We start from the raw sequence: 17,023 nt of genomic DNA on the forward strand, positions 1-17,023 counted from the left end.
TACTGTATATTCCTGCGTATAAGACTACTTTTTAACCCAGGGAAATCTTCTCAAAAGTCGGGGGTCGTCTTATACGCCGGGGCGTATTTCTTATACGGCGAGTATATCCCAAACTCTATATTTTAACTGGAAAAGTTGGGGGTCATCTTATATGCCGTCGTCTTATACGCCGAAATATACTGAAAGTGTTGACTTTCAGAAGCTTTGCCTAAAGACGCATCTTTACCATTTCCTAGCAGTCATACACCCCCCACATACACACACATTAATCCACTTGTCACTTTCTAAATAACTTTTTAGCCTCCGCTTTCTTTTAAAATAAAACTGAACAGCATCCTTCACCATGCTCACATTAATTACAATTAACAGAGTCTGAAACTTATCTGGGGCTAATTTGAAGACAACTGAGTTGTCCTTTTCCCATATAGATCTGCAGGGAAGGACTTGCCTATATGGGAGGGGAAGAGAAGTTCACTCTCTCCCCTGTTCCTTCTCTCTCTGTTTTTCTCTCCATCCAACCAACTGTGCAAGTTTCTCTTTTCTTTTACTGAATGGAGGCAGTATTTGTGTTTCAGATGTGGCTGCATCTTGCTGGCAATTAGCCAGGGCTAAAGCTGAAAGCCTTCCTCCTCCTCCTCCATTCTTGTGCCCTACCTTCTGTTGATTTCTCTACATAGCATTGGGGCAGGCAGACAAAACATCACAAGCTCTCCACTCTGCCTTTATATGTATATTCCTCAATTTTTCAAAAGAAAAACATTATTGTACTGTGGTGTACAACTTTTTCCACATTTTAAAAGTACTGAATATGTGTACCCACCCACCTCTCTCCCCGCCCTTCACCTGCAAGGTCCCAGGGACTGATCAGTTCTTTCTCCCAATTCTGAAGCCAGCCAAGGGGCCCAGCATAAGAATGGCTGTAACTTGTTTTTAGGCAGATTGTGTATGCTGAGCCTCCTCCACATGCCTTCCTTTAGCCTGTTCCTCCTCTTCATCTTTGATTATGCATCTCTGCAGCCCCCTCCTGTCATGCTTACTACAAAGCAGGTGTCAGTTTACAAGAATCTTTATTTTTGTTTGTTTACAATATTATATGTTTTAACCACGGAGAAGATGGGAGTTCAAAGCACCCAAGTTGAGTAGGATAAGGCTGGGGCAGGATCATCACTCACTCGCTGGATCATGACGCTTGTGAGCGAAGCTATCGTGAGTCTCGTACTCCCAGCAGGCTCACCTAAGGTGGTAAGGTCAAAGGGGAGGAGTTAGACAAAGAACGATACAAGAAGTTCTCAACGGCAGAACAGGCAGTAGATAACAAACGGTATGTTACAACGGCTGTGAAGGTGGATGAAGGCTGCAGCAGATAAGAATCTACTGGTCGTTGTGATACTCATGCCATCGGGACAGAGCCTTACTGAGAAGACTGTGTTGGTCAGCGTGCACTGATCTACACACATAAATTCATGCCCATCCCAAACCCAAAAAAGTCCCATGACAATCAGCAAATGGTAACGGAGGCAGGACCGTGAAATCTGGAAGCCCCTAATCATGAACCGGCTCATGGGCAGTGAATACAGATTCAGTCATTCTGACTCAATGAGGCAGTTGAGTAGCTCGGCAGCTGTATCCACAACTGAGCAGTCCTATTTAGAATCCACTCTACTAACCCCAAAAGGGGGAGGGGCTATAAAAGGTGCCCTAAACATAGTCTGCCTCACTTTTCCCCCTGACTGGATTACCGTACCCAGTGGGGTCACCACCTAGCGGTCGTAAAAGACAATTGAACTTTGGAGCATGGAATATATGGACTTCGCTAGATAACAAAGATAATGAGCACCCCAAATGCAGGACTGCCATCATTGCAAGAGAGTTGTGACGTTTTAACATTGATATTGCAGCACTTCAAGAAACTCGAAGAACAGGAGAGGGACAACTGAAAGAAGAAGGAGGTCTACACATTCTTCTGTAAAGGTCTACCTGAACAAGAACGTCAAATACATGGGGTAGGCTTTGCTATCAAAAATGATATTGTAAAGCTCCTGTCAGAAGTCCCTACTGGCATTAATGAGCAACTTTCAACCCTTCAAATAAAACTCACCAAAAACCAACAGGCCACTATTTTAAGAGCTTATGCACCAACACTGGATGCCAATGAAAACATTAAGGGGGAAAAATATTATCAGCTGGATGCCATCCTATCAGATAAGCCTAAGGAGGATAAAATAATCCTCCTGGGTTAATTTAATGCAAGAGTTGGGTGAGATTTCGATCTATTGGGAAAGAAGGAATTGGCAACAGCAACCAGAACAGAATCTTACTTTTGACTATATGTGCAGCACACTACCTTGTTATTACTAACACACTCTTTCGACAAAAAAATTAATTTAAAATATCATGGAGGCACCCACAGTTGAACTACTAGCACCTCTTAGACTACAGAGGTACCTTGGTTTGCAACCATTTTGGATTACAACCACGTCAAACCTGGAAGTGTGTGTCCCTTTTTTTTGGAATTACAACCCTTTTTAATTATTATTACAACCCATTGGGGGGGTCCCATTGGTGAAAGCGCGCCTTGGGTTACAACCTATTTTGGTTTACAACCGGACCTCCGGAATGGATTATGGTTGTAAACCAAGGTACCACTGTATGTCTAAGACTCTAAGCCAGAGTTTCTCAACTGCTGTTCCGCGGCACACTAGTGTGCCGCGAGACGCTGGCTGGTGTGCCGCGACGTGCGGCGACGAGAAGGGCGATTTGCATTGTCACGTGCCTGGCGGCCGCCAATAATCAACACTGACCCACCGGAAAGCAATATTTCTCCTCCTCTTTCCCAAAGCTCAGTGCAAACGAGCCTGGCGGCCGCCAATACACTACACTAACCCGCCGGAAAGCAATATTTGGCAAGTGTTTCTTACAGTCATAATTATAATATAGGGCGGCACAGAGTTAAATTTTTTAACTTTTTTAATGGTGGTGTGCCTCGTGATTTTTTTCACGGAACAAGTGTGCCGTGGCCCAAAAAAGGTTGAGAAACACTGCTCTAAGCTGTCTGAGCTGAAGATCGCCACGATGTGCTCCTTACCAGAGATATGACGATGACTGGCGACTGCTGGACAGATCACTGATTAATATGTTCCACGATCGCTATCAAGATTATACCTCAATGCAGGCTTCAAGGAAGGAAACCAAGGCGCAAAATGAACACTCAGGCCCTTAAAGATCCTATTAAGTGGAATTGCTTCCAAACGACTCTTAAGGACCATCTGAAAGGAGATAGGAGAAGCAACCACTGAGCAACTTAATAGAACAGTTGTCTTTTAAAGTAACAATCTAATCAGAATAGGAAAGGCTGGAGCCCAATAATGGAGTAAGATAAAGGTTAATGTCTCTGACCTGCCACTGGCTAAAGTACACATAGTCCTAGTGTTGTAAGACAAAAAAAAATGGCTTATCTTCTGAGTTGGCCAATAAAACTCAGAGACAAGAGGAGTTAGGAGTCCATTTTGTTTATTGCAAAGCAATAACGTTACAGTCGAATCTTTTCGCAAAACTGCAACCCCGCCCAACGTTGGGCATAGGAATTTATAACATTTCAGACAAAGGATTTTGATTTAACCAAGCACATAAAGCATTGCATCATTTAATATTTAATATTCATCATTATCTCATTTCATATTTAATACGAATGTCATTACCTACTCTAATACGCATGCGCAATAAGGATTGCTAACTAGGCCTTTGATTCGCAATAATATGTTACATTGTGATATAATATGCGTGTTGGGAACATGTGTAACATGTACCATGTAACAATTTGTGTTCTCACTTATGAATTATATTTTTGTGATTTGCGTGTTAGCTGACCTTCTGTTCTAGTAAAAGAACGGCATCTTGCTAGATAATCAGTTTCTTAAAGCAACAGGTTACCATAATTCACTAATATAAGCATATTCCAGGATTTATAGGGATTTACATTATCATCTTAATTTGGGCCCTTTGGGCCCCTGCTACACTAGTATCAAACCATCCTAAATAACTTCGCGGAAGCTTATGGAAAGCTTGGCCTATCGCTCAACATCCAAGAAACCAAAGTGCTGAACCAACCACAAATAAACCCTCTGCAGCAACACAAATCCAACTCAATGATGTAATGTTGGAAAGCGTCAACCACTTCTCCTACCTGGGCAATTATCTTTCCACAAGGGCTGACATTGATGCTGAAATCCAGCATCACCTGAGCTCTGCGAGTGCAGTTTTCTCCCGATTGAAGTGGAGAGTGTTTGAGGACTGGGTCATTCGCAGGGAAACAAAAATGCTTGTTTACAAAGCTATTGTACTACCAACCTACTGTATGCTTGTGAAACATGGACCACTTATAAGCGCCATCTGCAGCACAGAAGCTATATTGAGAATCATCATCTCCTCAGGTACCCCTCCCCCATCTAACAGCCAACTGCCTCTTGAAATACACTTGGAATTCAGAATAACTGAATTAGAATCTGGAGCAAAACGGACGTTTAAAAGCACTACAGGTAACAGCATTCACACTGAACACATCTGTCCATGCATTGCGTGGTTGGCTTAGGAGAATGATTCAGAAATCAGCACTGCGGAAGCCAAGCTGTTCTGTAATCATATTAGCGATTTTTTTGTTGTGTCTGGATAGGGGTGATCCTTGGCCATGCACTCATCAGCTACTGATTATATCAAGCATCTCCTTCAATTCAAGTATGGTATCACAAGGCACTATTCTCTCATACAAATATAAGGACCCTCTTCTAATACCACACCCATGTGAGACATTCTACTTTGGAGGACAGACTCCTCCAGCCTTATACCTTGGGGAAAAGGTTTTCCTCAGCCAGGATAATTTTCAGAGCAGTCTTTTGCCACTGGCCATTCCAGCTCTATTGGAAAGCCCACCAGCTGAAGTCACTAGTGCTCTTTTTGTGCAAAATAATCGAGTGCTTTTCGTAATAAATGAAAAGGTCTATTTGTATTTCTATAGCACATGGAAAACCTGGAAAGTGTCAACTGGAATCGATAGCCCCATTACAGATATCACAAACATGGACTGCTGTTATTCTTTGAACGACATCAATTGTTACGATACCAGCAATTTCATTATTGCTTATTCAACTGGAAATCCTGCTCAATCCACTGATGTCTTCACCTCCAAAGATGGGGGATACAGATTTTTAAAAACAAGCCCTGCCAGTTACGAAAATGCACTGATTGGTGTCTACAACTTTATTTCCTTGGCACAACTTGGAGTTGTCCTCAATAAAACAGATGGTGATGGGGAAGCTTATTTCACATATACAGATATAAACTTAGACCATCGAGACCAAGGTGCAAAATTCGACCTGAAACTCTATGTAGCTGAATCTGTTTTTGGCATAATTCCCCCTGGCCTGAGAGGTTTTATTCTCCTTTGGACAAAAGACTCTTTCGTGTTCTCTTTCAACCATGGCCTGAATGTAGATCTGATAACAGTGCATCCCACTGATACATATGTTAATGTGACATTACCTTTGCGTGACAAAGGCCTTTGTAATGTAGCTGCCAACAAAAATGAGATTGCAGCACTCACCAGGAGCCATAAACTTTTCTATGGAACGCTGGACATGGAATCAACAGTGATGGTACACATTGCTGATAAAACCACGGCCAAACCCACGGACCCTTGTGAGGCGATGATGTTTGAGAATATTGGGGAGCTTGTTTTTGTGAGCCCTATTCCAAGCACGGATTCTGAATTGTATCATTTTCAGAAATGCATTATTAACATTCAGGACACACTCATGACTTTACGGCCACCCCTGGAGCCCTGTCCTGTAGAGATCCTCAGTGGTGATTTCCATAACAAAATATATTACATTGATATGAAGCAGGAACTTCATTTTAATGTCACATTCGTGCCCAAGCCGGGCAGTGGGACCTATCCATATGTAACTGTGAGCAATCCCCATGCGCTGGCATTTCAAGCAGATATTGATCAGGATGGCTTTACCTTTGACGGAAACACTAAATACAGGCTACATATTAGGCTGCTTCAACAGGCTTTCTCGGGCATGTCTCACAGCGAGTTTCAGGATACTCTTTACTCAAGCAGGATATCCACAGTCACTGTGGACATCTACAACAAAGCCATATTCTGTATTGACATGCATCCATTGACAGCCCTTATTGTAGTGGGCTGTTCACCTAAGAAACGTATCAAAATTTCTGAGAGTACAACAGCATGCAACAGAGGTCTCTTTCAGGATATCGTGCTGCAGAATAATTTTGTTTATTCAATTGATCGAGAGGTATATGACCCACAGTTCCGTGCAAGAAAAAAATTGGTACAGCCAAACCTTAACATTACCTATCGTTATGACCTTTGGAGATGTCCTATTCTGTTGTACTATGACAGCCCATGGCTTCCCATTCTTGAATTGTGGGACAATGATGAATTCATAGAATATGTTTCTGCTGATTTTGTACTGTATGAAATACATGGAATGCATAATTATAAATATCTCCTGGATGAAGTAGAAGCTGAGTGTAGGGTAAAAGCGCAGAACTGGATCGATCTGATAGAAGAGGATCCTGGAAGAGAGCCAAGTGATATGTGGAACAGATTGATTTATGAAAATTGTAAGATTGCCAAAGAAAAGGGGACTCCGCCATCAGCTTCCAGGCCGTATGAAGTTCTAAATATGAATGAGAATAACAGAATATTATTTCCACAGTACAATGGCATATATGTCTTCAAAGCCATTGTTGTAGATACACAATATAGCTACTGTGACCTAACAACAGTTTTCAGTGTGTATGTACATGGTGCCCTCCCAAAGTCTCAGATCAATGTTGGTAAAACACTTATTAGTTTTCTGGTTCTCATATTTGGCTCCATTTTGATGGTATACTACTTTCCTAAATTAATGAAGGAAAATGCAAGAATGAAAACAGTTTGGGCATAATATTTTAGTCTTGTAATGTCATACTCTGAGGAGGAGTAGGTTAATTCTCAACAGCACTGAAAGGAAATACCATTTGGTTTGCAAACCAATATTTATGGATAAGGGATGCTTTAAAAATGTATGAGTTTAATAAATACAAGTTGTCAAAAGAAAGTGCTTTGTGGATGGTTCTCTGACTTTAGCAGTAGAAGTACATGCACTGAGCAAACCCACAGCTCCAAATCCACAGTGGGAGAGAGTAATGCACTGTTCTTATGCATCCATGGAAGGAGGGGGAACAGGGGGGAAGGGCACAGACTCAAGAAAACTGTTTTTCACATTTCATTTTTTCTTTCTTTCTTTCTTTCTTTCTTCCCTATCCAAATATGCGCAGAATAGTGCTTCATAGGCAGTAATCTTACTGCACAGTAACCTGTGTTAGGTTTGTGGGGGGGGGTTGGTTTTTTTTCCAGTATGGGTGGAAACAGTTGTCACATGGGCTTTGGATTTTTTTTGGGGGGGAAGCTCTCTAATGCACTCTGATGCTACATGGTATGCTACCTTGAAGGCTGAAATACTAAGCAAGCAGCCCATGTTACTCTCTTCTTGCCCCATTATTTTTTAAAAAGTGCAAACTTCTCAGTATTTTGAAAATTGGATGAGAAAAATGTTGGATTTGATTTAGAGATAGATATTTATATTGGAAATGATTTGTAGGGAGATAAGAGAGTGCTCTCTCTGTGTGTATGTGTGTGTAGGGGTTGGGTATCCTGTGTCAGGAGCCCAGGCTGTTGTCTTGATAACACAGCACACAAGTTGTAATTAGCTTGAAGATTCATTGCAATACAAACAATTACCCTCCGACGTTTAACCGAGCAGCTGTGCCATATGAGTCAGTTGACCCTTCTAAGGAGTGCTTCCTGCTTCTACAGAATATCCTGAACATATGACCCTTACGCTTCTTGTTCTGTTTCTTGTCTAATACCTTTCCCATACATCTACTCCTTTGGCTCAGGGGATTTATTGCTTGAGGGGCGGACTTATCTCCCTCCCACTCTCTCCTGACACCTTATCTACATTCTATTCTGTGTCAGGCGGAGCGGGAGGGGAACTGCTCACAGCTGTCTGACTGCTTCCAAACTCATGCTGCGTTTCTATACTTGGGGCAGATGTGTTCATAACATCCTGGATCAGAAGTGCACTGCAGCTCACAAAGTCAGAACTCTGATTCTCAAGTGCCTTACAGAAACAGTTACACCTGCATGACTGAAGACTCAAAACTGGCTTCAAATTAATCTTGAAAGTCCCTTCTTGAGACAATGTTGAAGGTAGTTTCTGGTTCACTTTGAAGCAGTGTTTTGGTGTGTGTGTGTCACTCTAATTTTCCTCTAAACTCAAACAGAGAAGGGAATGCCCAATTTGTACTTCTGGCTCATTTTGAAAGGGGCATTTAGTTTAGTTTAGTTTAGTTTAGTTTAGTTTTGCTTCCCTGGTGAAGGAATTGTTGCCCAGGAGGTGTTCACATTCCCGTTTATTGCGCACCTGCTGCATTTCCTGTGCTGAGATTTTAATCCATGATCACACATTATCCAAAATGCATATGCATTCTGTTCATGTTTGATTTATACACTGCTTGATTGCAAAAAAAACCCTTCAAAGTGGTTTACAAAAAGATAAGACAATAAAATCAAGAAAAAAATTACAACCCTACTTTAAAACATACAAGCTTTCTGCCTTGGGTGCGATTAATGTGCTCAGTTTCAGCTGGTTGGCTACCAAGTGCTTAAAGCTATGATCCCACAAGTTAAATGTGCACAAGTTGCAAGTCAACTGTACTCAAGTGCAAGTAAAGGAAGTAAAAATTGCTCTGGGTGATCGAGGGAACAAAACTGAAAGTAAGAGGATGAAGGACGTGTAAATTAAATCGCAAGTTTCCTGCCAGGGCAAGTAGTAGTGGCAAATTAACTCACAGTGGCTATCTTGCTGTTCTGTTGGATAACTTTGCTACTTATCTAACACTATGGAGCATTAAGATCAAATCAAGTAGTTGTTTTGCACATCTCTCTTCAACTCACAATGTCTCTGAGCAGATTGTGTAAGTCAACTCAACAGACAATTCATGGAAACTACAAGGTGGGTTAGCTTCCTTACTGGAAAAGTGCTGGCCTGTGGAAGCTGAAGGAGAAGTAGACATGGCCAAAACCTACAGAACTGCCCCTACCTTGAGATTCTACTTTGGGATCCCCAGGAAACCCCCCTCCCTTTAGTCTCTTGCCCATTATAGATAATTATGAGTAGTTATGTAAAGAACTTTGAAAATTCTATAGCAAGAGTGGGGAACCTCTGGCCTCCACCTGTTTTTGGCATTAAACTTCCAACAGCTCAGCCACTATAGGAAATGATGAGGGATAATGAGAGTTGTGGTCCAGCAACATCTGAAGGTTCCCCACTCATGTCCTAAGCGTTATTGCAGCAATTCATATCACCATCCTGAAAGGCAAGTGTCAGTCAAAGGTGACCTTAAAAATGGTGTCAGAACAAGATCTGGGTGGGGGCCTGGTAGCTCACAATCAAGCCACTATTATTATTTATTAAACTTGTATGCTGCCCTTCATCCAAAGATCAAAGGGTAATTCACAACATATACAAAATGAAAACACAAAATACATAAAAAGGCCCAAAGAAACCAATAACATCCCATCCCACAAACACATTTAAAAGGCTATAGAATGTGTAATCAGCCAAAGGCCTGGTTAGAGAAACATTTTTGCCCGGCACTTAAAGATATGCAGTGAAGGCGCAAGGCAAGCCTCCCTGGGGAGATCAGGCAGCCACCACAGAAAATGGATGTTCTCATGTTGCTACCCTCTAGAACTCTCATGGAGGGCCTCTATGATGATCACAGGGTCCAGGTCAGTTCATATGGGGAGAGGTGGTCCTTGAGGTATTGCAGTCCTGAGCCACTTAAGGCTTTATAGGTCAAAACCCAGCATTTTTAATTGTGCCCAGAAACTTGCAGTCAGTGCAGTTGGACCAGGATCAGTGTTATATGCTCAGACCGTCTTGTTCTGGTGAGCAACCTGGCCACCAAATTCTGCACCAGTTGAGGCTGCCAAACATTCTTCAGAGGTAGCCCCACATATAATGTGAAGCAGTAATGTAACCTAGAGGTTACCGAAACAAAAAAGATAGAAGTTAGGCTATCCCTGTCCAGATACTGGTGCAGCTGGGCCACCAGACAAAGCTGGTGGAAGGCACTCCGCACCACCGAGGCCATCTGCACTTCAAGTGACACCAGTGGATCCAGAAGGATCCCCAGACTACATGCCCTTTCCTCCAGAGGGAGTGTAACCCCATCAAGAGCAAGCCACCTCCCATCCTAGGGTACCACCTACTAACAGTGTCTCGTGTCTCAATCTTAATCTGGACTGAGCTTCAATTTCTTGGCTCTCATCTGGTTTATTACTGCGGCAAGACAACGGTCCAGAACAAACCATTAACAGGCATCTACTTAATTTCTGTCATCATTTCAGAAACATTATGAAATAAATCAATACAGTGAATATGGTGCACATTTTATTCTATTTACAGCACATTTGTTATAAATATAATACATTTCTCGAAAAGCTTAATTAACTGGTAATTTAAACAGATCATCTGAATTGTTATAGTTACATAATAAAGTGGATGTGTTTACATGACAAACTTCAATGGTTGTGAAATAGTGCATTTTGTACTGAGATGAATGAGAACATATCTAAACTGGGGTTTTCTGTTTTTAAAGGATATTAAGTGGAGTTATATGCAGTTTGCAAAGAGGACTGGCTATCAGAATATGAAAGAAGCCCCAATTTCACTTTTTTTAAAGTGGAAAATGAAAAACTGGGTAGGATTTATTTTTGTATCTTACTGAACTTCACAGAAATGATGTTATGAAAAGATGGTTCATGAACAAACAAACAAATAAAAATGCCAGCAGGGGTCTGTGTCCTAAATTGCTTCCTAATGCAGCCACAAATATTAACACAGGTTTTAACAGCAGTATGGCTGCATTTGACAGGGTCTAAGGTATATAGCCGTTTCCAATTCTGTTACCAGGAGGATGATACCCAATTAAGTTACATGGAGTAGACCCACAGAAATTAAGTCAATTGATTTCATTGGGTTTGTTCTGAGCATGACTAACATTGGATATCACCAGTAATGTTGTGTATTTCCACTTAATTTATGGAATACTTTTTTAAAAATAAATGTTCTGTCCAGTCTAATGTACCAGGCATTATGAAACAGAAGGAGACAAGTAGTTGTAATAGTTTGGAATTTTATCTACACTATTTTAACAGTTCATATGCCAAGGTTGCAGGTTAAAAGTAATGAAGTAAGTAACAGTACTCAAACACTTCTTTTCCTTTTGGTTTAAAAAAACCTGCAGCAAGTCAAACATTGCCAATGATGATCAGTGCTGGCATCGAGTTCTGCTGACTTGTTTCAAACAAAGTAACCTGGTCCGAAAGCTTGGCAAAAACTCGTGGGGTTCCAAGATTATAAACTCCAGTGTGAACGAAACAGGCCTTTAACTGCAGGCTGGATACTTCCTGGCTTTTCAGCTGAAGCTTGTATTGTGTTTGCCCAAGCCAAGTAAATGAACCATGGATTTCAAGTGTTTCTGGACTGGAAAAGAGAAAACATGTCAGATTCTTCGGCTTATGCCCCATAGTCTTAGTATAAACCTATGAGTAACTTAGCCAAAGTGACAGTGATCCAGTAATTTAATCAAAGCATACTGGGATAGAATAGAATAGAATAATAGAATAGAATAGATACTTTATTGACATTGTACATAGTACAATGAAATTGAATGCCATATAAAAAATATAATAAAACCAGTCATATTTATACTAGCTTTTTGCTTATTTATTCACACTACAGTGGAACCTCAGTTTACAAACACAATCCGTTCCACGGAGGCATTCGTAAACGGAGGCATTTGCTCCCCAAAGGCACACTTCTGCGCGTAGTGCCGATAGAGCACTTCTGCGCATGCACACGCTGCGCAGATCGCTTCTACACATGCACAATCTGCGCAGAAGCAATCTACGCATCTGACGCCGTGGAACCCAGATGTAAACACTTCCGGGTCTGCGGCGTTCGTAAACGGAGGCGTTCATAGACAAAGGTAGGAGTAAACTGAGGTTCCACTGTACAAGGAATTTCAGTTTAATGCATTCCAAAGTTTACAGCCTATTATTACTATTTCAATTCTTACCCACCTTTCACCACAACGTTCCAGGGCAGGTTATAGCAGTTAAAAAAGCAATATTGAAATTTCTGAGTAGTTTTCAGGAGTAGTCCCACATAGAGTGAATTGCAATAATCTAGTCTGGAAGTTTGCACCAACTACCGGTGCTGAAGAAAGTGAAACTGATCAATTCTATGAAGACTTACAACACCTTCTAGAAATGACACCAAAGAAGGGTGTTCTTCTCATTATAGGGGATTGGAATGCTAAAGTAGGGAATCAAGAAATAGAAGGAACAACTGGCAAGTTTGGCCTTGGAGTTCAAAACGAAGCAAGGCAAAGGCTAATAAGAGTTCTGTCGAGAGAACAAGCTGGTCATCACAAACACTCTTTTCCAACAACACAAGAGATGCCTCTACACATGGACATCACCAGATGGGCAGCATTGAAATCAGATTGAGTATATTCTCTGCAGCCAAAGATGGAGAAGCTCTATACAGTCAGCAAAAAACAAGACCTGGAGCGGACTATGGCTCAGATCACCAGCTTCTTGTAGCAAAATTCCAGCTTAAACTGAAGAAAGTAGGAAAATCCACTGGGCCAGTAAGACACAATCTAAATCAAATCCCTTATGAATACACAGTGGAAGTGAGGAACAGGTTTAAGGATTTAGATTTGGTGGACAGAGTGCCTGAAGAACTATGGATGGAGGCTCGTAACATTATACAGGAGGCAGCAACGAAAAACATCCCAATGAAAAGGAAATCCAAGAAAGCAAAGTCGCTATCCAATGAGGCCTTACAAATGGTGGGGGAGAGAAGGTAAGCAAAATGTAAGGGAGATAGTGAAAGATACAGGAAATTGAATGCAGATTTTAAAAAAAAATAGCAAGGAGAGACAAGAGGGCCTTCTTAAACGAGCAATGCAAAGAAATAGAGGAAAACAATAGAATGGGGAAAACCAGAGATTTGTTCAAGAAAAGTGGAGATATGAAAGGAACATTTCATACAAAGATTACCATAATAAAAAACAAAAGTGGAAAGGACCTAACAGAAGCAGAAGACATCAAGAAGAGGTGGCCAGAATACACAGAGGAATTATACCAGAAAGATATGGAGGTATTGTACACCCCAGGTAGTGTGGTTGCTGACCTTGAGCCAGACATCCTGGAGAGTGAAGGCAAATGGGCCTTAGAAAGCACTGCTAATAACAAGGCCAGTGGAAGTGATGCTATTCCAGCTGAACTATTTAAAATTTTAAAAGATGATGCTGTCAAGGTGCTACACTCAATATGCCAGCAAGTTTGGAAAACTCAGCAGTGGCCAGAGAATTGCAGAAGATCAGTCTACATCCCAATCCCAAAGGAGGGCAGTGCCAAAGAATGCTCCAACTACTGCACAATTGCGCTCATTTCACACACTAGCAAGGTTATGCTTAAAATTCTACAAGGCAAGCTTAAGCAGTATGTGGACCGAGAACTCCCAGAAGTGCAAGCTGGATTTCAAAGGGGCAGAGGAACCAGAGACCAAATTGCAAACATGCGCTGGATTACGGAGAAAGCTAGAGAGTTCCAGAAAAACATCTACTTCTGCTTCATTGACTACGCAAAAGCATTTGACTGTGTTGACCACAGCAAACTATTGCAAGTTCTTAAAGAAATGGGAGTGCCTGATCACCTCATCTGTCTTCTGAGAAATCTCTATGTGGGACAAGAAGTTACAGTTAGAACTGGATATGGAATAACTGATTGGTTCAAAATTGGGAAAGGAGTATGACAAGGCTGTATATTGTCTCCCTGCTTATTTAACTTATATGCAGAACTCATCATGCGAAAGACTGGACTGGATGAATCCCAAACCGGAATTAAGATTGCCGGAAGGAATATCAACAACCTCAGATATGCTGATGACACAGCCTTGATGGCAGAAAATGAGGAGGAATTAAAGAACCTTTTAATGAGTGTGGAAGAGGAGAGCGCAAAATAAGGTCTGAAGCTCAACATCAAAAAAACTAAGATCATGGCCACTGGTCCCTTCACCTCCTGGCAAATAGAAGGGGAAGAAATAATATTTATGCCCAACATGTTTCAGAACAAATTCTTACTCAGAGACATGTTTTAGCAGCAATTCTTAAATGCAAGAGACCCTCCAAGGAAAGATTTATTCCAATGTGTGTTGGGCTTGGAATAAATCTCATTTTAAGCACTTGGGAGTTCCCTCCTCCCCTTTTCCTGCCAGTGTTGCTTTCCCAGTTTTGTGGTTGAATTTTGCAACAGTACACATTTATAATTGCTAAGTCCTGAAACATCAATGGTGTCCAATATGTGGGAACACATTCTAGAACTGAACTGGTGTCACTGTGTGTGTGCATGTTAGAGAACCAAAGGAATAATATGAGGAATAAATCCAGACACATTTCCCCCAACAGATTATGAATGTCAGAGTCAACAAACTGGATTGACTTTCCTCACAATAATATTTCAGAGTAGGATCTAACAAGGAATCCTCTGAATCACCCCTACATAACACAAAATTATAAATTGGGAAAACATGTGAAGTACTTAGTTACCTACTAATTTGTTACACTGTTATCCTCCCCTCCAAGGTCTGGGCTGCAAACATGATTCCCAACTCTTTTTATCCTAAATTTGTGATGCGAGATACTGGCTGAAAGATACTGCTTGCAACAATATCACCCAGGAAGCTTTGCAAGTGAGTAGAGATTTGAAACTGTTGAGCTGAAATTTTAGATAACATTTCTCCTTCATCATTTGTAACTTTTCCACTGCCTTCAATAAACCTTTAGAAGTACAGTGGTACCTCTACTTATGAATTTAATGCGTTCCGAACGCACATTCGTAAGTAGAAAAAAATTGTAAGTCGAAGCAACCCTATCTAAAAATTCGTAAGTACCGGTAGAAAAAATCCTATCTAAACCGCATCCAAGATGGCGGACGGAGCTCCATTCGTAAGTAGAGTTATTCGTAAGTAGAGGTACCACTGTAAGTGGTTCATATACAGAGAGGTGGTTTCCCTTTTATTTACGGTATGTTGTCTAGAGGCGAGTATCTAAATTTGATTTCTTCATTAATATAAAATTTAGCTTTAGAATATTACCTTGTTGTTTTATGTCGCAAGTCAATGATCACATCAACATCAGCCTGAGAGCAATTTGAAAGTAGAAGAGTGACTGGTACTATACAAAGGCTACAAAAGAAAAGTCTCATTAGAAGCTTTGTCCTGGTACTTCTGACTTTGGAAAACACAACTACACAGCACAATATTGACCTTATTAACAAGAATGAAAAATAGTTATAATTCCAAAATAAATCACCATTTTAGCTAGGTTACCTGTGTTTGTTCACAAACATCTTTCAATTACAAGGTCTCTGGAGCAGGGATTGTCCACTGATGGCAGCATTATCTTTAGCACACTATGCTCTTGTGCCAAAATGCTCAGGCAACCTATCAACATGTGGGACTACTTTTGTCTCATCCACAATTCTTAATAAAGAAAGGAATCATTATTCTTCAGCTAGATGGGAAATTATAATGAAGCTGTTCTGCAACAGCCTCCGTTCTCCTTTCTGGGTTCAAATGCAAAGTGACAACATGAGGCTAGAAACAAGTGTTTAGCCAAAGAGAATGCAGCACTGTGAAGCAGAAGCTGCTGTACCCTTCTTTGCTGAACTAGACACATGACCATATCTCCACCCCTACCTTACATGGGGTGTTAAAACACAATAGAAAAAGCAACATTTTGAATGAAGTTGTTCTTAGTTTATGTTGACCGAAGTTTTGATTTTAAAAAATGATCTTCAGCATGAGAAACTCCCATTGTTCTTTCAGCTCTTGAATTTACTCAACATTTGAGAATGCAAAGGATGGAAGCCTAACCCCAGCTCCATTTCAATGAGTTAGTTAGGATGTGGTGGCTCTTCAGCTCAGCCAGAAGGACCAACAGAATTTACACCAGCATACGTCCTGGAAATGGGCATCCTGGGGGAGTGGTGGGGGCAGGACCAGGCAGGATCGACTTATTGTGGATCTTTACACCATTCAGCTTGATCATGTGACTTAGCAACCCAGCAGAATTTATGTCAGCAAAAAAGAGTTACACCAGCTTCCCATACTCAAGATCCCTCCCAAACACTCCGCTTCAAAAGAGGCCTTTGTGGTATTATTTAACAGTGATGAAAGATAGCCTTTAAATTTTAAATAACTACTAAAATTTAAAGGCTAACTATTACAATGGTCATTTCTTTTCATTCTTTGTAGTTCAGTGTTGCACTGCATAGTTCTTCCACTGAAGACTAGTTGCATCACATTCAACAATATCTAAATTCCTTAAATTAAAACCAAGAAGCATTCAAACCTTTTTTGATGAAATGGGTGGTTATAGGTTTCTGGATAATGAAGACTAGTTTTAATAAGGCTGGAAAACTGATCCAGAGATGGCCTAGCAGGAACCGATGTGTTTTCTGGCCGAAAAAAATTGAAGAGCCCTATCTCCGATGACTCCTGGAATACAAGTGTTAAATAAGCAAAGTCGTATAAAATCAAGAAGAACTCAATCCCGCATGTGAGAAATACAGAAGAGATTTTATTCAAATCATGTAAGAGGAAAACACTGTTCATTCATTCCTTCTTTAAAACAAATGCAGAAGAAATGTCCAATATGATCAAACAGATAACAGAAATGGTGACCATACAGCACTGGATTCCCATACCTGTTCCAAGTCTTCCCAGTCAGAATTCCCGAGTATTTTTTTAAAACCCTAAAAAACAAAGGTATAAGAGCAAGATAATATATTCCATCCACAAATATGCTAATT

At 40.9% G+C, this 17,023-nt stretch overlaps 2 protein-coding genes across 7 annotated transcripts in view; one reads left to right on the forward strand and one right to left on the reverse strand.

Moving 5' to 3' along the window:
- Positions 1–3,501: 3,501 nt before the first annotated feature.
- On the forward strand, positions 3,502–8,611 carry CATSPERD (catsper channel auxiliary subunit delta). The gene has a single exon (XM_035125565.3). It carries the CDS (start codon positions 4,593–4,595, stop codon positions 6,969–6,971), a length of 2,379 nt encoding a protein of 792 aa, XP_034981456.1. The 5' UTR covers positions 3,502–4,592; the 3' UTR covers positions 6,972–8,611.
- Positions 8,612–10,513: 1,902 nt separating this feature from the next.
- TRAPPC8 (trafficking protein particle complex subunit 8) overlaps positions 10,514–17,023 on the reverse strand; it is a 51,244-nt gene continuing 44,734 nt past the window's right edge. For all 6 annotated transcript variants that reach the window (XM_035125150.3, XM_035125149.3, XM_088675437.1 and 3 more), the window contains 4 exons: positions 16,919–16,966; positions 16,564–16,709; positions 15,306–15,395; positions 10,514–11,621 (listed from right to left, as the gene is read on the reverse strand). In XM_035125150.3, the coding sequence (XP_034981041.1) occupies positions 11,387–11,621; positions 15,306–15,395; positions 16,564–16,709; positions 16,919–16,966 (519 nt within the window). In that variant the 3' untranslated portion in view covers positions 10,514–11,386. The remainder of the gene's footprint in view (positions 11,622–15,305; positions 15,396–16,563; positions 16,710–16,918; positions 16,967–17,023) is intronic.

The sequence above is a fragment of the Zootoca vivipara genome, chromosome 8 (genome assembly GCF_965207765.1).
Source record: "Zootoca vivipara chromosome 8, rZooViv2.hap1.1, whole genome shotgun sequence".
NCBI lineage: Eukaryota > Metazoa > Chordata > Lepidosauria > Squamata > Lacertidae > Zootoca > Zootoca vivipara.

Excerpts from the sequence above, each read along its gene's own strand:
- CATSPERD (XM_035125565.3), top strand. The coding sequence starts at position 4,593 with ATGATTCAGAAATCAGCACTGCGGAAGCCAAGCTGTTCTGTAATCATA.